Here is a 19,430-nt window from a genome sequence, read left to right as displayed (position 1 = left end):
TGTGCAGGGCTAGGCTGGCTAAGAGCCCAGGCGGTTGATGTTGCAAAACAGCGCTGGAGATCCGAGAGCTGAAGACAGTCCTGCTTTCCTGTCAGTGCTTTTGTTCAAACAGGCCCGTAGACAGATCAGTCTACATCCTTGATCTGTCTACATCCTTGATCTGTCTACATCCTTGATCAGATCAGGAAAACCCTCCACTGAAAGAAAAAAAGGTGTCCACCTGGAGGAAGTGTGGCTTTTGATGTGATAAAATGTGAAAAATAAAGGAAGGTGAAGCATGGACGTGTGTGCTATATAAAACTACAGGAATGATGATGCTTCTTAGCAGACATGGCTCACAGGAGCAAAGCTTCTCCACAGCGGTTTTAATCTACAACTATATTTTTCTGCTCATTGTCTCATTGTGTGGATATTTTGGGAAGCCTTGGAGAGACTTAGAGTCAGGTCTGTGTAAATAAGCCACTGGAAGCTGACTGTGTACTTAGCTTAGGAGAGTGATTAGAAACAAGGGAACCCATTTGCCCATGTCTGACAGACTTCATCCAACAACACCACCGTGGTGCAATGGTTTGTACTGATGTCTCACAGCAAGGTGCTCTTTTTTATATGGAGTCTGCATATTCACCCCTGGCTTGCATGGGTTCCCACAGTCCAAAGACATGCATGGATGAGGTTGGTTGGCAACTCTTGAATGGTGGTAGGGGGTGAATGGTTATCTGCCTCTCTGTGTTAGCTCTGCAATAGTGCAATAGTGAAAGAAGATGGCTGGACAACACACAGTAGGGTTAGATGGGGGTTATGCACTATACCTGCGGTGTCAGACCAGTGTAGAGTCAAATCTTGCACAATGTGCAAAATCCATTGTGCTGCAAGTCATTAGAAATGGACTGCTCAATTTGAGCTCCGCCAGAAATATGAATCAATCTGTGCTTCTTACAGCATTCTTACTGACAAGTACATAAAGTTTAAAGTAAGGTGTTTTTAAAGTAGTCATGTCTGTCTTTGAGTTCCAGCAGCAGCATTTATTTTTAAGCTCAGTAATAGAATAGCATTTTATTTTCATTGTACCTTTACGTAAATACATACAATACATAAAAAAATAAATAGCAAATTTATTTTATTTTTAGTGTATTTTATTTTTTCATAGACAGGCTGTTTCTCTGTTTAGTAAATGGATGGTTAATTAAACATCTTACACAAACATCATACAAACTTTGTTACTGGAAGTTACAAGTTACACTTGCTAATCTTTACTAATGAATTTTCTTCATATTATTATTAATATTAATATTAATATTAATGATGCTTCTAATTATATTTTAACATAGACCTACTATAAACTACAACTAAAACTAGCTGTCAGGTTAATATATAGTAGATAAAAGTATGCTACGCTGATAATCCGACCCTGTGCTTCCCAACCTGGCCAGCCGGTGGCGCCACTCACTGATCTGTGTCGTCTGAAAAGCCGCACGTTCCCTTTTTTTCTGCGGCACCAAAACGGAAGCACTTCATTGGTCCGCGAGGACAAGATCAAGACTTGCGCCGACAGAAGAAGCGAGGTAAGCTGTGAAAATGCGGGCGCGTGTTTTAATGTGTGTGACATTTGAGAACGTGTTATTCTCAAAGTGTCCGGTTTCGGTGTTCGCGTGCTGCTTTACGCGAGGAGGCAGCGGCGGGGGAAGGTTTAGGAGGAAGAGGAGGAGGAGAAGGAGGAGGAGGACGAAGAGGGCAAACTCATGCGTAACGTAGCTTAATGGAGCACGCGAGCTGCCGGTAGATAAGCGTCAAACACAAGATGTCAGGCCGAGAAAACCCCTCAGAGAGCTGGAGGGGAGTGGGCCGTTCTCAGTGGGGAAATGCTGAATACTTAAAGCTCTTTAGCCATCGTGGGATTAAGAAAGTGTTTCTCAACAAGGCAACGTGGCTGAGTGTGTTCTGCCAATAAACTCGTTTGTTCACGTCACTCGTTATATGACGCTCACGAGCCCTAATCACGTTAATTAGCGCTGATTCTTCATTAAACAGCTCGTGCTCGAGAGCTTAAACCGTGTGAGACTAGAAGTTTTTCACTAAGTGATTCAAAACAATGTCAGCTGTGAGTGTATTGTAGAGGATACTCGAAGTGATTATTTCTCCCGCACACAGCACGTTGCAGGTTTTTTCTGCAAAAAAGGAGAAAAGATATTATAATCATCTAAACCAGGGGTAGGGAACCCCCAGGCTTCAAGGGCCGGTGTCCTGCAGGTTTTAGATGTGTCCTTGATCCATCACAGCTGATTTAAATGGCTAAATTACCTCCTCAACATGTCTTGAAGTTCTCCAGAGGCCTGGTAATGAACTAATCATTTGATTCATTTGTGTTGACCCAAGGTGAGATCTAAAACCTACAGGACATCGGCTCTCGAGGTTTGGAGTTCCCTACCCCTGATCTAAACCCAAGTGGACCTCAGCGCTTGTTCTTGGGCCAGCAGCTGAGATCCTGATATTTAATTAAATAATACTGAATCTAAAATCCTCCACAAAGTAGCATCACAGAAGTTCTAACTACTGATTTTTTTTAAAAAGATATAATTTTCCTTAAAAGCAGTCCAAATGATTATTCCTTGAACTTTTTTTCTCCAACTTGCCTGACAGATGTGTCAGGTGTGTACGAATACAAATCAGTCCAGTATTTGTTGCCTCCTATCCCATCTATCCAGACAGCTCCTTTGCTTAAACCACACGGACCATTTCCAGTAGTTCCAGTTTTTGAAATGGGCAATTTGCTGACATAAGAAAATATCCATTACCTGGTTTAGCCAATTTTTTTTTTTTTTACTTATGTGTTAAAAGCAAACCTATTGTGCTTTTTCTGAATTTGTTGGCGAATGCTTATATTTAACATGGCCAAAGTTATAAATAAAAAGGTCCGTGCATATACAGGTAATCCCCCTGGGAGCCAAAACCTCAGTTCAAACAGCATTGATGACAATATGATGTCAAAGAAAGCAGGTCATATCACCATTCTCATGTAGAGGTGTGTGTGGCGGTGGGGTTAATACAACATTGTATTGTGATATTTTGTGTGGCATTATTGCACTGATACAGGAACAGCAAGTATTGATAATTGAATTAATAAATTAAAATACTATGAACAAGAAGGCTCACGTCATGAGATGATGAGCCGAGCAAACTTGCATTAAATCAGCCCAACTGATAAACCATCAAACGCTGGTTGCACTTAGCTTTACAAAGATGCCTCCTAATTCAGAACAAGCTAATGGCTCAGTCACACGAACAAAAATAGGACAGCAACCTCCTTAAATCTACACGGGTGGCTTTCTGGTGATTGTATTGAATTTTTTCATGTTCTGCAACTTGGTGGTGATTAAATGGTTACCACACAACCACTTTTGATCAGAAGTTGATGGGACGTAACCTTTCTGCAAACAGTTGCAGTCTGAATTGGACTGAGTGCAGTCACTTTGAGAGAGATTGTTGAAGTTTAGAGGATAACTGTTGTCTAACATATAAATACAGACAGACTGCAAACATGTTGCAATCAGTGTGAATGAGTCTTTGTCAGCTAGCAGGGTACACCCTGGACATGTCGCCAGTCTGTCGCAGGCCTAACAAATAGACACAGACAACCATTCACACTCACATTCACACATAAATATGATTTGTTTTTATTACACTTTATCCATGCCCCACCTGCACCATGTGCACTGATTAGGTGCCCCAGCAGGAACACCACAGCATAGTATGAGAACCACTGGCTTAAAGGAAGAGGAGGAGCTTAAATACCTTGTTTCAGGTACTGGATAAACTGGGAGTATCACTATTTCGACAGTTTATACCAAGTGCAGCATAAGGGGGGGGGAAAAGGATCTTAAGCCTATTTATAAAAAAAAAAGGTTATTTAGAATAGTAAATTATGCAAAACTACTTTTGTACAAGTCAAGAATGAAATTATGGAGCTGGAAATAAACATTGTGGGTGTCACCATGTAATTCATATATCTCTAACTTTAATCCTGACAAGTAACTGGTGCCAGTTTGTAAAGCTCAGGCAGGGTTTGAGAGTGGATTCATTATATGTTTACTTTTAAACATATGGGACCTATAGCGGTTTTGGATACATTTCTTCTTCTTATTTTTCTAATCTTATAATCAGAAGTATCTGAAATGCAATATTAATATTAGAATAAGTAACACTTATCTTCTGTATCTTTGCCTGTTGTGCAAAGATGGCTCACAGGCTCGTGCTACGAAGACTCTGGACACTGTCTGTGAACGATATCCGCTGCCTCCCCACATCCACTGCCTCCGTTGCTTCCTCTTGTTATTCCACATCCCTTCAGTCCAGTACAACCCGGGTCTCCTTCCTCTCCCCGTCACGAAGTCTGCCTCGCGCCCTGCCTCACACCTCCCGCCGAGAAGTCTCCTTCAATGTGCAGGACAGCGAGGACTTTACAGAGAGGGTCATCAACAGCGAACTGCCTGTGCTAGTGGACTTTCATGCACAGTGAGTACCTCAGGGAGCCCAAGGAGAGTGACTGTATGGACGTATTAAATAAAACTAGGGATAATATAAATGGATGAAAAACAGTCCCACCCTGGTCACCTTGGTGCTAAAGCTCTTTGCAGTTATGCAGATACAGATTTGCTTTGCAAATGTAGATAATATTCAGTTCAGTCAAAATATCTGCTGACGCGTGGCTGCGTTTGTACACGCTTTCCTTGGAAAAGACCTTGCTCCACAGCTGCCCCGCCTCTTTAAAACACTGCAAGTGTTACATACAGCATGTGCTGTTAAAAATATATACATGTACAGTGGTGACTTAAACTCTCAAGTCCTGTAAGCTTACACGACAGCTGCTCAAAAGTCCACAGTAGACAGAGCATGTCTCACAGATAGGAGTGCATCTTCACAGCTGTTAGGTTGTTTGTCATTAATACAGCCCACAGGCCTTGTTCACACAAGACATTTTTACTAAATACTAGCTCTGTTTCACAGCAGTTACTGAAATAACACTGGGGACTTTTTTTCTGCCCTACTTTTCCTTTCCCTTGTAATACGATGCTGTGCAAAGGTTTTGAGTCTCCCTTCATTTCTTTGCATGTTGTTAGGAAAGTGTAAAATGGATGCAGTGCTTTATTGAAACATGCAAATATATATGAAAATACACTATGTGAAACAAAAATGGAGTCAGTATTTGGTATGGCCACCTTTTATTCTTCAACACAGTCATCTCAAAGCTTTTCTTTGGGGGGGCCTTGTGCTGCTGTAACAAGAAGGATTAATACAGTCTAGTGCTGTCTATCAAATCAACAATCCTTCAGTAGAAAGGTCTGTTAAAACAAACTGCAGACCTCATTTAGTTTCTAGGTCATCAGATGGTGGATGTGAGGATGGCACAGTTTTGTTTTCTACCTCAGAATTTCAGAGTTTTTATTTATTAATGCTGGGAAAGTGTAACTGTGTGTAAGCATTGGCCCATTTTCATCAGGTTTCCCAGCATGCCATTACAGTGAGCCAGCATGCAATATACCAAGTCCTTAAACCGGCTCCTTTTACAAGCTTTTATGTGCATTTCTTGCCCTGTGCTTCTCCTAGTATTCAAAGTCTAACTACGCCCTTGCACTGAAAGATGTTTATTGGTGTTAACGACATCTGTGCTTTTAATTCTCTGACTAGTTTAATGTGTGCTGTGGGAGAGAGCTCTATTGTTTTGTTTAAAATAAGTTAATACTGTTTGTCTCCTTTTGTTTTGTGTTTTTTAGGTGGTGTGGTCCCTGTAAGATCCTCGGACCAAGGTTGGAGAAAGCTGTTGCAAAACAGAAAGGTCGCGTTGCCATGGCAAAAGTTGATATAGATGACCACACAGATTTGGCCATTGAATATGGGGTGAGACCTAGTTTAAGTATATCTTTATGGCACTCCTGTCCTCCTGTTTGGTTAATTTCTGCTGTGCTTGGATGTAGAATTCTATCATCATATTTATATGATGTTTTATTAAGTCAAAGTGTCACTAGTTCTGTCTTACAGCGCGTCGCCTTGTCTGCCCTCAGGTCTCTGCTGTTCCCACAGTCATCGCCATGCGGGGAGGTGACGTCGTCGATCACTTTGTGGGGATCAAAGATGATGATGAGCTGGACTCATTTGTCAGCAAAGTCATTGGACAATGAAATCCACCTGTCCTCACCCAGCCATACCCCCACCATCATCGTTCTCATGCTGTTCTCTCTGATTCTGGCACGGCCGGCGAGCCCTGGGCTGCCATTTTGAGCCTGTTTAGCAATCACTATTAAGTAAACAAAACCTAACCACAATTACAGCTGGCAGACTCTCAAATGCTCACACCTATCCCTTGACAGGTTGCTTTAGCTGTGCATTGTCTCTTCGGGCTCTCTCTCTGTCTCCCTCTTGTGTTTTTTGTTACTAGTCAAGCGATGGGTGTGTGCTCCATTTTGCAGCAGTTCCACGTTCTTTCATAATGTGACTACTCTCGCTAAGCTGGTGTGTAACAGTTTTCTGTAAAAACTCTTAAGTTTGGACGGAAAATAAATGTGCTCTACTGCACTCATTGTGTACAATGTTGGATGAACATTTATAGTTTTCGCGGTGCAGGGAATTTAACTTGCAACCTGACAATACTGAATGAGGTTGGTGACAGTGTTACGTGTAGATCCTGCTCGTGTCCACACGAGGGCAACGTTTCTCTAACATCACAGAGTCGCACACAGTCATTTTACACCGTTATTCCTAATACTGTGAGAAAGGAAGGCGCACGTGTTTCTCTCCTGTTCCTGACTGTAAAACTGAAGTCGAGCGGGAATTGCGATGAAGATTTTTAGTTTATTACTAAAATGAACTCTGTGTACCAGAAACATGACCAAGTGAAGTAATAAAGGAGTAAAAAGATGTTGTGTATACGGATTGTTTGTGGTTGTGTGTGGGGTTGAGATAGAGACAAAGGCTTGGAGCTGTGCTGTCCCTAATGACACTGATGCAATACCATAGTTTCCCTTCCTCAGCTGGTTTTACAGCACCCGGGGAATGCAGTTATAAGCTCCAGATGGATATTTGTGGTGTTTTTACTTAAAGGGGATTAAGCTTTCCTTACCTAATGGATGAAGTTAAAGTAGCTCTGGATCTCCTTACTTCGCCTATCTGGGAACCTTGGGGTCAGTTTTCAAAAAGACACATCCTTTAAACTCTGAAGTCCGAGTCATCATCAGTGTCTGTGTCAGAATCTTCTCCCCCACAAGTCTCCAAAGACTTGGCACTTAAGGGACCAGAAATTAATAATTATGACATGAATCAAAAACATGAAACATCCGGGATTTATCTCCAAGCGGTGACACAACCTGAGCCACGGGGAGTCGCAGGCTACAGTTAACCTAGCAACACTCTCAACCCCAGATAAATAGGAAGATTTCTTCAGGAGGGGTATCGCTATAAAAATCTGTGCCAAATCAGAAACGTGGACATGTCCGTCTGCTGTGGAAATAAGGAACCAGTCAAATGTACCTTCTTCTCTAAAGATGGTGATGCTAAAGTGACGAAGGGCCGGAGTGCTGGAAACATCAGTTTCCATGTTGTAGACAGAAGTGGAGCCTCGCTGTGTGGGAGCTGATTTTTAACATTTGTGTTGTTTTTGACCCAGTGCCTGTTTTCAATTTATGTTTCTTGTTTTAAAATAATTACACCGTGCTGGAATATATTCCCAACTGGAACATTATATTTCCTCATTGCCAGGTTGCTCCAAAGGCTTCCCGAAAAACCTACAGTTGATCCAAAACAATGCAGCAAGAGGTGCTAATGAGTATTAACACGAGAGACCACATATCTATACTCGACTCGCAGTCTTTACACTTCATCATGTACCAATAGGATGTAGCTTTGTTAGTGCCATAGTTCTAGAATAGAATGGGAGGGATGGCTTAGCTTAAAGGTTGGGATCAAGAGATGGACCCCCTCTCTGATTTCAGGATTAGTCTTAAAAGTTAGTTGGTTTTTTTTGGATAAACACATGTTTTGGGCTGGATCAGGAGATTCTGCTGGGGGACCTGGTATCACGTACTGAGCACCTCTCCTCTCTTTCATTCCCTTTGCATTTATATGACATCATTAAAAGCCATTATCCTTTTATTTTCTGTCCTCTCTTTCTCTCCCTTCCTTTCTGTATCCCCAGACATCCATGTTCCTGATCTGTGGATACAGATCCCACTAACCTATGCCCTCAGGAAGTTAGGAGGATGTTGGATTGTTGGGAATTCTCTAATGTTACAGGGTCTTAAATTACTATATAAAGGACTGTTGTTGTGAACTGAAGGATTTTCAGTTGTATTATGCCAGCGTCATCCCCCCCAAATCTCCCTGTGCCTTCTGTCTGAACATGCAGGTGTTACTCATGTTGTTACAATCCAGTCTTTACCGAAATGCCTACCTACACACCGCCCTCTACTTAAATTACCCCCTTTCTGTCACCCCCTCAAATCAACAGTGTCTGCCTCCTCGTCTGTGTCTCTAATTTTCACCTTTGCATGTTTTCATTCTTGCACCTGGGCCAGAGTACCGTACCGTGCCCAGCCACCTTTCCCTCCTCTGTCGCGCTTGAGATGTTCTCGACATGTGCTGCGACCTGGCAGACGGACTCTGACCCTCGAGCCTGTCACATTCGTGCTGTTCATAAACTATCTACCTCTCTCCAGTCCGAATGAGTGTGAGTTCAGCCTTTGCTTGCTTGTAAGTTGCTACGGTGACAGCAAAGAAAGTAATAAATAGCTGTTTTATCACTGGATGTGGTTAATGATTAACAGCAGAGTAGTAAGATTGGGCTTGCTTTTATTTATTTCTTTATTTACGTAGCACTGCACCTCACAGTGACGAGGGATAGAAAGTAAAATGTTACTTTCTGTACTCATATAAACACTTTTAATGTGAGGGGCCTGCCCAATAAAGACTGGAGTGCAAGAGTGAGGCAAGTCTGTATCACTAATGAACCATTCAAAGAATCGAGTGCTTCGTGGTAAAGCAGACAGGAGATGACCTGCCCTGCCTAGAAAGACCCTTCTCTCATCATCGTCTCTATCTCTCGTAATTTTCTCAGCAGAAAACATGCCCAGCCCTGGCCGCTTGCTTTCCCATCCTGGCGTGTCATTACAGAGAGCCCACAGCTGACAGAATCATAGTGACGGCCTTCAGAACTGCTCATTAAAGTCACATCATTTGTCATCTGCACTTTCAGCGGGTCTTGGTTTGGATTAGGTCATTGCAAATGAAGCCCAAGGATGTGCTCACCGATAGTTACTCAGTAGCAGCCAGATCAGAGATCAAGTGATTTTTTTTTTGTATTATTTAAAAAGGAGGGGGAGGAGGAGGGGGAGGAATTCCACTGGCATTATGTAAGCAGGTGTGCGTAAAGCTAAAGGCCCAGATGTACAAACACAATTGTTGTAAGCTGGATGAAAGACATTCCTGCATAGTTTTTGAGATGTCTGTGAATGTTCTACCATTTCAGCCGCTTTTGTCCCCTTCTGCCTCAGATAATCAGCAACCGCGCCACATGACTTCCTATGCAGTTCCTATACTTTCAGACTGAGGAAAAGAGGTGACTGAAGAGATGACGACAGCCACCAGAGGTTAAAGACCAACATGTAACCCTACACGTCTTCCGCGAAAAACAATAGACCACACCTCCACCCTCTCTCTCTTTCGCTCTCTCTCACACTCACTCAACCACCTCTTGTGACCATATAAGGCAAAAAAAAGTCAGGGGAAGCCAGCGGCGGCTGCTGCTGAGTAAACGGCAAGAGGCAGCGTTGCCAGAATTCTTGCAGTGAGTCTGTCCCACTTTAGAGCCCCAAACTGCTAATGTTCACTCTCTGTTTGTTCGAAATGGCATCGCTTGTCTCTGAGCCAAACGCTTTTGCCCTGTGTGTGCATTTGGGTGAGGTGCTTATGGGAGAAAGAGCCGATCTGGCACAGCCCTGAGAATTCTGTGTTTATAGTAAATACATATCTGTATTTATATTTTAAACACACACCCTCTCCACCTTGTTAGATCTGCGCTCTGTTCCAGACAAAGCAGCCACTGTTGCTGTTTCTCTCACTCCCATCAGTGCAATACCTTATGGACTTAGCATGTATTAGGGATGCTGTCTTATCAGCAACGCAAAAAGGGGGGAGAGAGACAGACAAAGGAAGACGAGCTGTGCCTGTTTTCCCTTTTACTCCACATTCCCTAGTTTTGTGAGTCAACATGTGTCTTATCACTCCTTCCTGTGTACTGATTGCTAAGGAAAAAGGAGGATGGCGGAGCTGGAACCCAGGGTGAGACTAAAGACAGAATAAATAGCCACTGGACACACCGGTGCTTATTATTGCATTATCATAAAAGCTGAGGAAGCTCTTAATTATTCTTTGCGGTTCGTGCTATTCAAATACACACAAACAAACACTTTGTTTAACTATGTCAAGAGGTTGTGTTAACTGAAGCATGCTGGGTACATAGTCTCGGCAGACAGGGAGATGGTGATGAACAAACCGCATGCGCTGTAATAAGTGTTGTTGACCGGTTAGAGCTAGAGGATGTGGCTCAGACAGTAGCAATAAAGTGGCTCTATTAGAGGTTTCCCAATTTTCTGTCATATATGTGCTGTTAAAATGGCAGATGCTCCTCATAAAAATAGCCAATGAGTTCAATGTACGTGCAAGTAATCCCAGTGATTGCATGAGCGCTGAAGCCCCTCCCACCTGTTGTTCAGACCTTTTGTCTGCAAGCTGCAGCAAATAGGGAGAAAGTCGGCCTTAAAAGGAGGGTGAAGGAGACGCAAACAGCTTGTTTCAAGCCATACGGAAAAAGACATCCTTTACCTCGCTGCACCCCCAACCAGTGGCTGCCATTCCCTGAGCCTGGCTGTTGCCGGAGGCTTCTTCCTGCTAAAAGGGAGTTTTGTCACCAAATACTTGCTCGCTGATTGTTGGGGTTTTCTCTGTTTTATTTTAGGATCTTTACATTACAATAATACAGAAGCAGGAGTTATTGCAATTTGGTGCTATATAAATAAAACTGAGGGCCTGTGTCAACAGCCAGGATAAGTTGATAAGGATTATTTCGAACTGTGATTCTAGTACACTTCAGGAGTGAAAGAGTGGAGTAGGAAACGAGTACAAGAGGTAAATTTGTTTGCTCTATTATTTGACCTACATCTGAGCTTTTGCATGTACAGACATGTAGGCCCGTGTGTTGCTTGAGGGCACAGACACACACACAAATTCACGCAAGCGGTTACACACCAAGAGTGGTCAGTGAGTTAACATAGCACCCTTTTTAACGTGCCGTCACTGAATGAGTTCCTTTCTTTCTGACTGGATGATATAATGGCCTTACACACCCTGAATTACAGACACACCCTGCTGCTGCTATTACAACCAACTGAAGGGGGGGAGAAAGAGAGAATGAGCGAGAGAAAGGGAAGAGGGAGGGAGGGAGATGGTGAGGTCAGAGTTGTCCATATTTGGTAATTCTGCTATGTTTTAATCCCACATTTATTTTGCTTCCCACTTCTGTTTGCTTCTCTTTTTCTCCTTTAGATCCAAGATTCTTATCATATGAGAAGCTGTTGTCATATTACAAAATGTGCTTTGAGCTCAGATCTGTTTGTATGTCAGAAGCCTGATTCTCTTGCTTATTCCCCTGTTGTCTTCGCCTCTGCCCCTCTCCTCTTTTGGCATCTGGTCCCTCTCAAGTAACACGTGACCTTTGACCTCTTAGCTGAAAATTCAGATATTTCCCGTCCATCCTAGTAAAGTAGGGATGTGGGGGCTTATTGATTTTTCCATGCAGACACGCTGAATCGTCAGCATTTTGCTCTCCATACATGCGATACCCAGCTGCTAAAACATATAGGAAAACAAACAGACACATTCCACTCATAGTGACACGCAGCGAACATAAATCACACATTGTACTGAAAATGGCATTTTCCTGTGTTTGTCAGCAGATTCCTGTCATGCCTTAGGCCCTGCTGCAATATAAGACAACTTCTAGGGATAAATGAGCATAATAGTTTGCCTTGTGCAGCAAATGTGTAGTTCAAGTATACCTGTGCTGAAATATATATATAGATATGTGTTATTTCTCTTCAGAATGCCATCATCTGTTTTGTGTTGCCATCTCTTATCAGGGATTACTTCCAAACAGGAAAAACAGAAAGACTTGTCTTAGTAGAAAAACTTGCTTTAAATCAAAAGTGTGCAGTTCGGGTTATAATCCACAGCTCTGACACTTTAACCTCAAGCACTTCGTCATAAATAAGGATCTGTTGTGCTGATTTAGTGGCTTTGGATGAATCACGGTTCAAAATAATCCTTATCTACTTTATACTGGGCAAGGGAGAACCATGGAAAAAACTAAAAACTCTTCAAGGATCAAAAGTAAAGCTTGAAAAGACAGACGGTGGCTGCAGTGACACTTTTCAGTGTTTTTGAAACTCGGTTTCACTTCAGCTATTTGTATGTAATAACTTCGCTCTTCTCCGCGGTTAGTTGACAGAGCAACAACAGCACATAGAGTGGCCCACAGACCGGTTGTACCACATACTTTGTACACTGCCTCCATCTGACAACGGAGCTCGCTGCAGGTAGACGGGCAGTGCCCGGTCACTACCGCTGAAATGACCATATCAGAGTTATCCGCTCTTATCAAGCTTATTATAATTAAGTGAAACTAAACTAAAAAAAATAATCTTCTGAAAAAGATTAAAACTATCCATGCATCTATATTCTACTTATTCAGGGTCACGAGGAGCTGGAGCCTATCCCAGCTGTAATTAGAGTGAGAGGCAGGGTCCATCTTGGGCAGATCGCCAGTCTGTTGCAAGATTAACACAGAGACACGGGTAACCATTCACACTAATTAACCTAACCTCACCAACTGCATGTCTTTGGACTGTGGGAGGAAGCCAGAGTACTGACGCAGAGGTGGGAAGAATATGGCATACAGAAAGTCCTCGGCCTGTGAGGCAACAGTGCTAACCACTGCACCACTGTGTTGCTCATTAAACCTAAATTAAATAATTTTATGAAATTTTGGAATATCTATCTATCTATCTATCTATCTATCTATCTATCTATCTATCTATCTATCGATGGATCGAACATTTTCAAACAATAAAAACTAAACTGAAAGAAGAAACTAAACTGAAACTAAACTAAATTAAATAAAAGTCTTTCGAAAACGGGAAACTATAATTCAAATTCAAATTTTATTTGTCACGTACACAGTCATACACAGTACGATATGCAGTGAAATGCTTGGACAACTGCTCGTGACCTAAAGAAAACAAAAAAGGAAAGGCTATGAATAAGATAGGAAATAAATATGAAAAATTAAAAAGGGTAAATTTAACTAGGAAGGAATAAAATATAAATTAAGGTTAAAAATGAAATAACTGTACAACACAAATTAGAATGAAGGGTAAATTTAAGTGGGAGAATAAGATAAAATATATAAATTAAAGTTGAAAATAAAATAACTGTACAACAAAATACACAATATAGAACTATATAAGAATGTATGAAGAAATCTAAATATAAATAAATATATACACAATAACAGCAGCTGTACAAGTATAATAACTATAATAACTCTGGCTCTCACTGACATCATACAGAGTAAATAGTAGAAAAAAAGGGCCTGAAACCTGCATTACTGGAAGCTTTGGTCATTTTGAGCATCCATCAATGCAGCAGCATATACTGACAGCCAAAGCATAATAGTCAGGGTCCACAAACCGATGGGTGATAAATTCAAGTGAAAACACAAACCCTTAAAGCAGACAGTGAAGACATCCAATGGCATTTTTATGGGGACACAGAGAAAGTGAAAAAACATTTATTTTCCACTGCTAACGTCTCCCTGCTGGTTGTGGCATGTGCGTTGTCCCTGTTCCTTCAGGGCCCGTTCAGCAAACCGGACCCAAATCACCCGATTTGAAACCCAGAGGGCTGCTTGAAGTAAACAGGTTCATATTGTACTTTCCATTCTCCGGCGTAGACTTTGGCATCGGTAACACAGGACTTTCATCTCGACATCATTCACCCTTTCCTACCACATTCCTGCTTTCCTGTTCTCCATTCCCTCATTCTCTCTTTATCCTTCATTTCTTTCCACAAGGCAACGTTGACGTTAGTTTTAACAGCCAAGTGAAAACTAATGTCAACATGTATTTCTCTCCTTTCACACTAATTAGATCATCACCTGCGGCGGTTCCCATGCAGTGTTAACACGTCTGATCATGAAGCTCGGCTCACTTGTTGGGCGAGTGAAAAGTCACATAACTGTTTTGAATTTTATCTTACACCGTGTTTGTTCTTCAGATCTAATCTCATATCTGACAGGTGGATGGATGCATTTCAATAAACTCACTGGAGAAAAAAAACTGGAGATCTGTTGGGACTGGCCATGGTGCCAGGTGCAGGAGGAATTTTTAAAAGAGTAATTGCATTTTAAATTACGCAATTTAGTTAAATGCATCACAAAAATAAATCCACAACACCTGGTTTCTCGCATCTAAGAGCTTGGGAAAGTGTGGATAAAGTTTTTATATTTAAAAAATCCCTCTGGTGGAAGCAGGAGCCAATAGGCTGAAATTGCTTGTATGTAATGGTGACAGGATGACTGAGTTTTTAAAAATTGGTTAAAAGTGAAAAATTCAAGGCCCTCTGCAACCATGCTGCCAAAGTGTGGGTCAGCTGCACACTGGTCTTCCTGACCTCCTTTTAGAGTGGAGACAGCCTGTTTACAGAGAGGAGTGCTTCACAATATTAATACATCTTATGTGTTTAAGCAGACAGAGGTGGGTGTAGAGTTTCAAGAAACCGCTGCCTGAGTTTTTGTTACACCTTAAAAAAGAAAGAGACAGACAGATTAGTAATATGAGTAGCACGCAAGCCTGCATGTGCATGATTTGTCTGCTATCTGACAGCAGAAACGAAATCAAACATCTGAAGCCATCCGTACTAGTTGTTTAGCACGGCGCTCAGGGCAGACTAGACCTCGCTGACACACGAGGGGAGATCCTGAGTGATGCAGTTCATCCTGAGAGTGACTGGTACTTATATGGTCATAAAAATCCTTAGCATGCACATACCTCTCTCATTAAACACAGCTTTATCGGTAACCTCTCTAGTCTCTCCTCCCTCCTCTCAACGCTTTCAAGTTCAGTTTTTTGTTCTTTGTCCCGCCTATTCGCTGTCACCCCCCCGCCCTGTGCCGCCTTTAGAAGAAGCCGATTGGACAAAAGTGTCGAGGATTAACAAAGGACGGCGGCCATTGGCCAGGGGGCGGATATGTGACAGCTGGGTCCCGCCTCATCCTGAACCCCACCCCAGGCTCCGGCGGGCCGTTCGCTGACTAAAATTACGCAAACCAGAGACCAGCCAGTGGAAGAGGGAGGGAAAAAGGAAGAGGGGGAGAGAGAGAGAGAGAGAGAGAAAAAAAAGATAGAAAGAGCGACTGACTGAAGTGGAGGAAGCGAGCTCAGTAGTTTAGCCTGAACTCTTCGAAGCTGCTGCCGACAGGAAGATAAGTTGTCTCACTGCGACGCTGACTGAGCCACACGGTTGTTGTTAGCCACCCTCTTAAAAAAAGGCAGCCTGCACCCCAAAAGCAGGTAATTTCTTTCTTGAACACTTTTGTCTGCCATGCTTTCTCCATGTACTCGTTTCTAACTCGTGCAATTCGCTTGTAGCCGCAGCAAGTGCAGTGAACCAGGAAGCAGGGCCTTTTTTTTTTCTTTTTTTGGCTAGTTCAGGGCTGCAAATAGAGCAAGCTGCTCTGGGTGGAGTGGGACCTCCGTCAGAGTTTTAACCCGAGCTTTATTTAACTTCACAGCACTTTAATATTCAAATAATATACTGACCATAAACTTTTAATACACGGGTGAGTGTGCAGTATGTGAAGCGTAGGTCTCAGAGTACAGCTTCAGCGTTGTGGCAGCTCGCGAGAAGCTAAAAGTCTTAACGGTAGAGGCAGGAAGTGATTCGCTTGAATGAATGGCACCGTGGAAGGAAAAAAAGAGAGAGAAAAAAGCCGGGCGAGAGTTTGAGCTGAAGAGAAGAGGTGGAAGTTCAGGCTATCCGAACACCGGCTCGGTGTAAGATATGAATGCTTAGTTTGTGGTGGTTGAACTTATCGGTGTGTAGCGGTGGGAGACAGACACTGAGCCGGTGATATGTCTGGCTGGCAGGATGACGTCAGTGGATCGCCGAGCTGAGCGTTTCCGCCACTGACCAGCTTTACCCATACTAAACCATGTCACCTGCATGTCTGTGCACTGCTACTGCCAACATGGTGGCATGAGGAACACATTTTACTGTGATTTTTTTTTTTTTTTTTTTTTTGGGAGAGGCATAGAGAAGTCGGACAAACTCATAGGTGGGCTAATATGGATGTTTCAGAAGCTTAACTTGTATTATGTGATTGTCTGTACTATGTGAAGTACATATTTCTAGATAGATTTATTATTAAAATATTCTAGTTCACCTGGGAGGCACTTAACGTTTATTATCTCATTAGATAAAAGTCCAATGGCTTTCCAGTAAGGCTAAGGTTTCATTCTTCATACACTCATTGATTGGCTGATATGAAAGCAGTTTTTCCAGTCAGCATTATTCCAGGCCAAGATAGTGAAGAACGAAAATAGAGATGCATGTAAAAAATGCAGTGAATGTTATCCACATAGAGGATCTAAAGTCATTAAGGGGTGAAGCAGAAGGAAGCATTTCGCAGCGTGAGATGGGCATGATGATAAAAGATGTGGTTGTTATGTAGATGAGCCAGATGTTAAGTCAGAGTGGTTCCTGCAGTGCCAGCTTAAAATGACCAGGCTTGTCTTGTAATTACAGTGCGGTCCACTCTGATGAACATTAGCTGGGCAGCGTGACTTTTTCCATTTTACATAAGAGCTGGAAGGGCTCGGTATCGGCTCAGTCTGAGTGCATTTTTATTTGTGCAACCCAGTGACCCAAATTTACCTCTAAAGGCTTTACGAACTGTAAAACATGAGACGCCATGTAATTTTAGAGCCTCGAAAGTCATCACGGGAAACTTTGAGTTCAAGCTCAGGCAAAGCGTGCATGCGTCTGCAGTGGAAATGTTGATCTGCAAGCACAGATTACAAAAAAGCATCTCTAGTTAGTTCAGGCTCAAAGAGAACATGCATGTTACGGCAACATTTGGGCCAATCACAGATTTTCAGTGTTCCATTCAAATCAGGACCAATCATGTCATACCAGTGTGCATCCTCCTGAGTGATGTGCTTTGTTAGTATCATTTGTTTGCATCTGTTAGATGACGCATAGTTGTTTGCACTCAGGGACTGTGGATAGTCATTTAGGCTATGACAAGCACCAAAGTTCAGCATTTTGGGGGAAGAAATGCACAAAGTCTGCATCAAATCAGACTTGGGCATCCCAGCAGCTCTGGCACTCCTCCACCCAAACCTGCTTCTCATTGTAGAAGGTGTTAGTGGTCTCAGAGGGAGGCAGCGTGGCACCCTTTTGCTTTTGAACAGAAACGCTTATTTCATATCAGTTGGTTTCTGCCAAGAAAGTCTTAAACCACAGTGCAAGGTTACTACAGTAACAATGCTTGCAGGCTGAGCAGTGATCAGTATTAGTCATTGTAGTAGCAGAAGAATAGCCACAGCTTGTGCAGAATTCTTCTATAAATGGCATCTCAGGGTGACCTTTCTCCGGATGAGTCTCCCTGAGAGCAGCAGTCATGTGCTTAAAGTCTGATGCTTGAAGGGTCACATGGGGTGACATGTTGTATGTCATATCCTGTTATTCGCAAGAGTCATTTTGGCAAATTAATACATTGTGCAACATCTTCTCTGGAGGCCAGTTCTCCTCTCCCATTGCCAGTTTCGGTGCTGTTATGGAGCCCCCCTGCAGAGATCGTTACATTCCATCATTCATGTGTCAGCAATGTCCATACTCGAGGCCCTCCTGGGGGGGGGCGGCAGTTATGTACCGTAGTCCTGACAAAATTGAATGCAGGCCTCCTTTTAAAATGTGAACGGGGTGCTGGTGTGTGAGGCTGTTCAGTCTTTTCAGAGTGATATGGTCTGAGGGAACTTGCCTGTGGATGTTTAGATTTCATTGAAGGGTGGATGTCCCATCTGGGGAAGATTATTTGCAGGCCCCCTGCTTTTGTTGCTCTGTGGAGAGGGCAGTGTGACATTATTTGGCACATTGCGATCATTTACCCTGTCTCAGTGTTATTTGAAGAAATGTCAGGTATTCCTACTCTGCCTTTTTGAACTACATTCGCATGTCGTTAGCTTCATAGCATAAGTGCCTAAGTCATTTTTTTGTGTTTTGTGTTTCAGACGGACAGGATGATGCAGCAGTGGTAGGGGAGTAAAGTTAGGCAAAAATCTCAATTTGACCAAAAAATGACTTAGGCACTTATGCTATGAAGCTAACGATGTGCAGTAATTCCTGCAGTTTAGATCGCCAAGAAAACCAGATTGGAATATGTGCTGGGCTTTTTTTTTTTTTTTTAGGGCTGAGAGTAATGGGGCATACTTGAATTAATTATGAAACCTGTCTGTTGAAAATGATGAAAAAAAGGTTCTGGCTTTCTAAAATGTGACTTTACTTTGGTTTAAGCTTTTAACTTTTCTTGAAATAGTTTTAATGCTCAGTAAAATGGTAATGTTTAAAATAGTGCGTGTCTTTGACACAAGATTCACAAATATAAATAAAACATTCCTGTCAGAGGAGATTGCCAAGTTTGTTTGTTTTTGTTTTTTTTCATTAAGCATAGCAGAGCCGATCGTATCCTCTCTCAGTATGTAGCAGTGTCAGCTGCGAGCGACACTGGCTTAAATTCATTTTTATGTATTAAAGGCAGTATCAAACATTAACAGATTTTAGCCTGTGGAGTCTGAATGCAGTATATCATTAATGCTGGCCTTTAATTCAAGTCATTCAAACTGCTGCTTTCTCCTGAATGTCTCTTCTAATTTAGCTCTGCCTCAGTTAGTGGTTGACCCGACTACTCTCAAGGATATGCAGACCGTGGGTTTTTTCTTTTCTTTCTTTCTTTCTTTCTTTCTTTAAACAGCTTTGTATTTCCTTGTTGTGTCAGTCTTCTTATCAGACCTTTCTCTGTGACCTCTGTTCACAGTGCATGTTCTTCGTTTTACCTCCCCTGTCTCTTTCCTATTCTTATTACCCCCCCCCCCACACACACACACACACACACACACACACACACACACACCATAGCCATTGTTACCACCCCTTTCTATACTTGGTTGTCTGTCTTCCGACTTAGTCTACATAAACAAAAGACTTGTTGAGATTTCAGGTCTTGAAGGACAGACCTTGACTTATGCCTCCTTGTGGCAATGGCTCAGCAGATG

The 19,430-nt window shown here is 42.4% G+C and overlaps 2 protein-coding genes across 3 annotated transcripts in view; both read left to right on the top strand.

The window, feature by feature from the left end:
* The first annotated feature begins 1,439 nt into the window (after positions 1 to 1,439).
* On the top strand, positions 1,440 to 6,909 carry txn2 (thioredoxin 2). Its single transcript, XM_005926709.3, has 4 exons — positions 1,440 to 1,562; positions 4,232 to 4,509; positions 5,769 to 5,892; positions 6,057 to 6,909. The coding sequence occupies exons 2-4, from the start codon at positions 4,232 to 4,234 to the stop codon at positions 6,171 to 6,173; spliced, it is 519 nt and encodes a 172-aa protein (XP_005926771.3). The 5' UTR covers positions 1,440 to 1,562; the 3' UTR covers positions 6,174 to 6,909.
* An 8,557-nt stretch (positions 6,910 to 15,466) lies between these two features.
* LOC102293083 (myosin-9) overlaps positions 15,467 to 19,430 on the top strand; it is a 30,376-nt gene continuing 26,412 nt past the window's right edge. For both annotated transcript variants that reach the window (XM_005926708.3, XM_005926707.3), the window contains exon 1: positions 15,467 to 15,668. The gene's annotated coding sequence lies outside the window, so the exon portion shown is untranslated. The remainder of the gene's footprint in view (positions 15,669 to 19,430) is intronic.

This window comes from Haplochromis burtoni, unplaced genomic scaffold (genome assembly GCF_018398535.1).
Source record: "Haplochromis burtoni strain Fernald_Lab_line unplaced genomic scaffold, NCSU_Asbu1 Contig_45, whole genome shotgun sequence".
In the NCBI taxonomy this organism is placed as follows: domain Eukaryota; kingdom Metazoa; phylum Chordata; class Actinopteri; order Cichliformes; family Cichlidae; genus Haplochromis; species Haplochromis burtoni.
The sequence above is the reverse complement of the archived record's forward strand: the minus strand, read 5'-3'. Positions and strand labels throughout refer to the sequence as shown.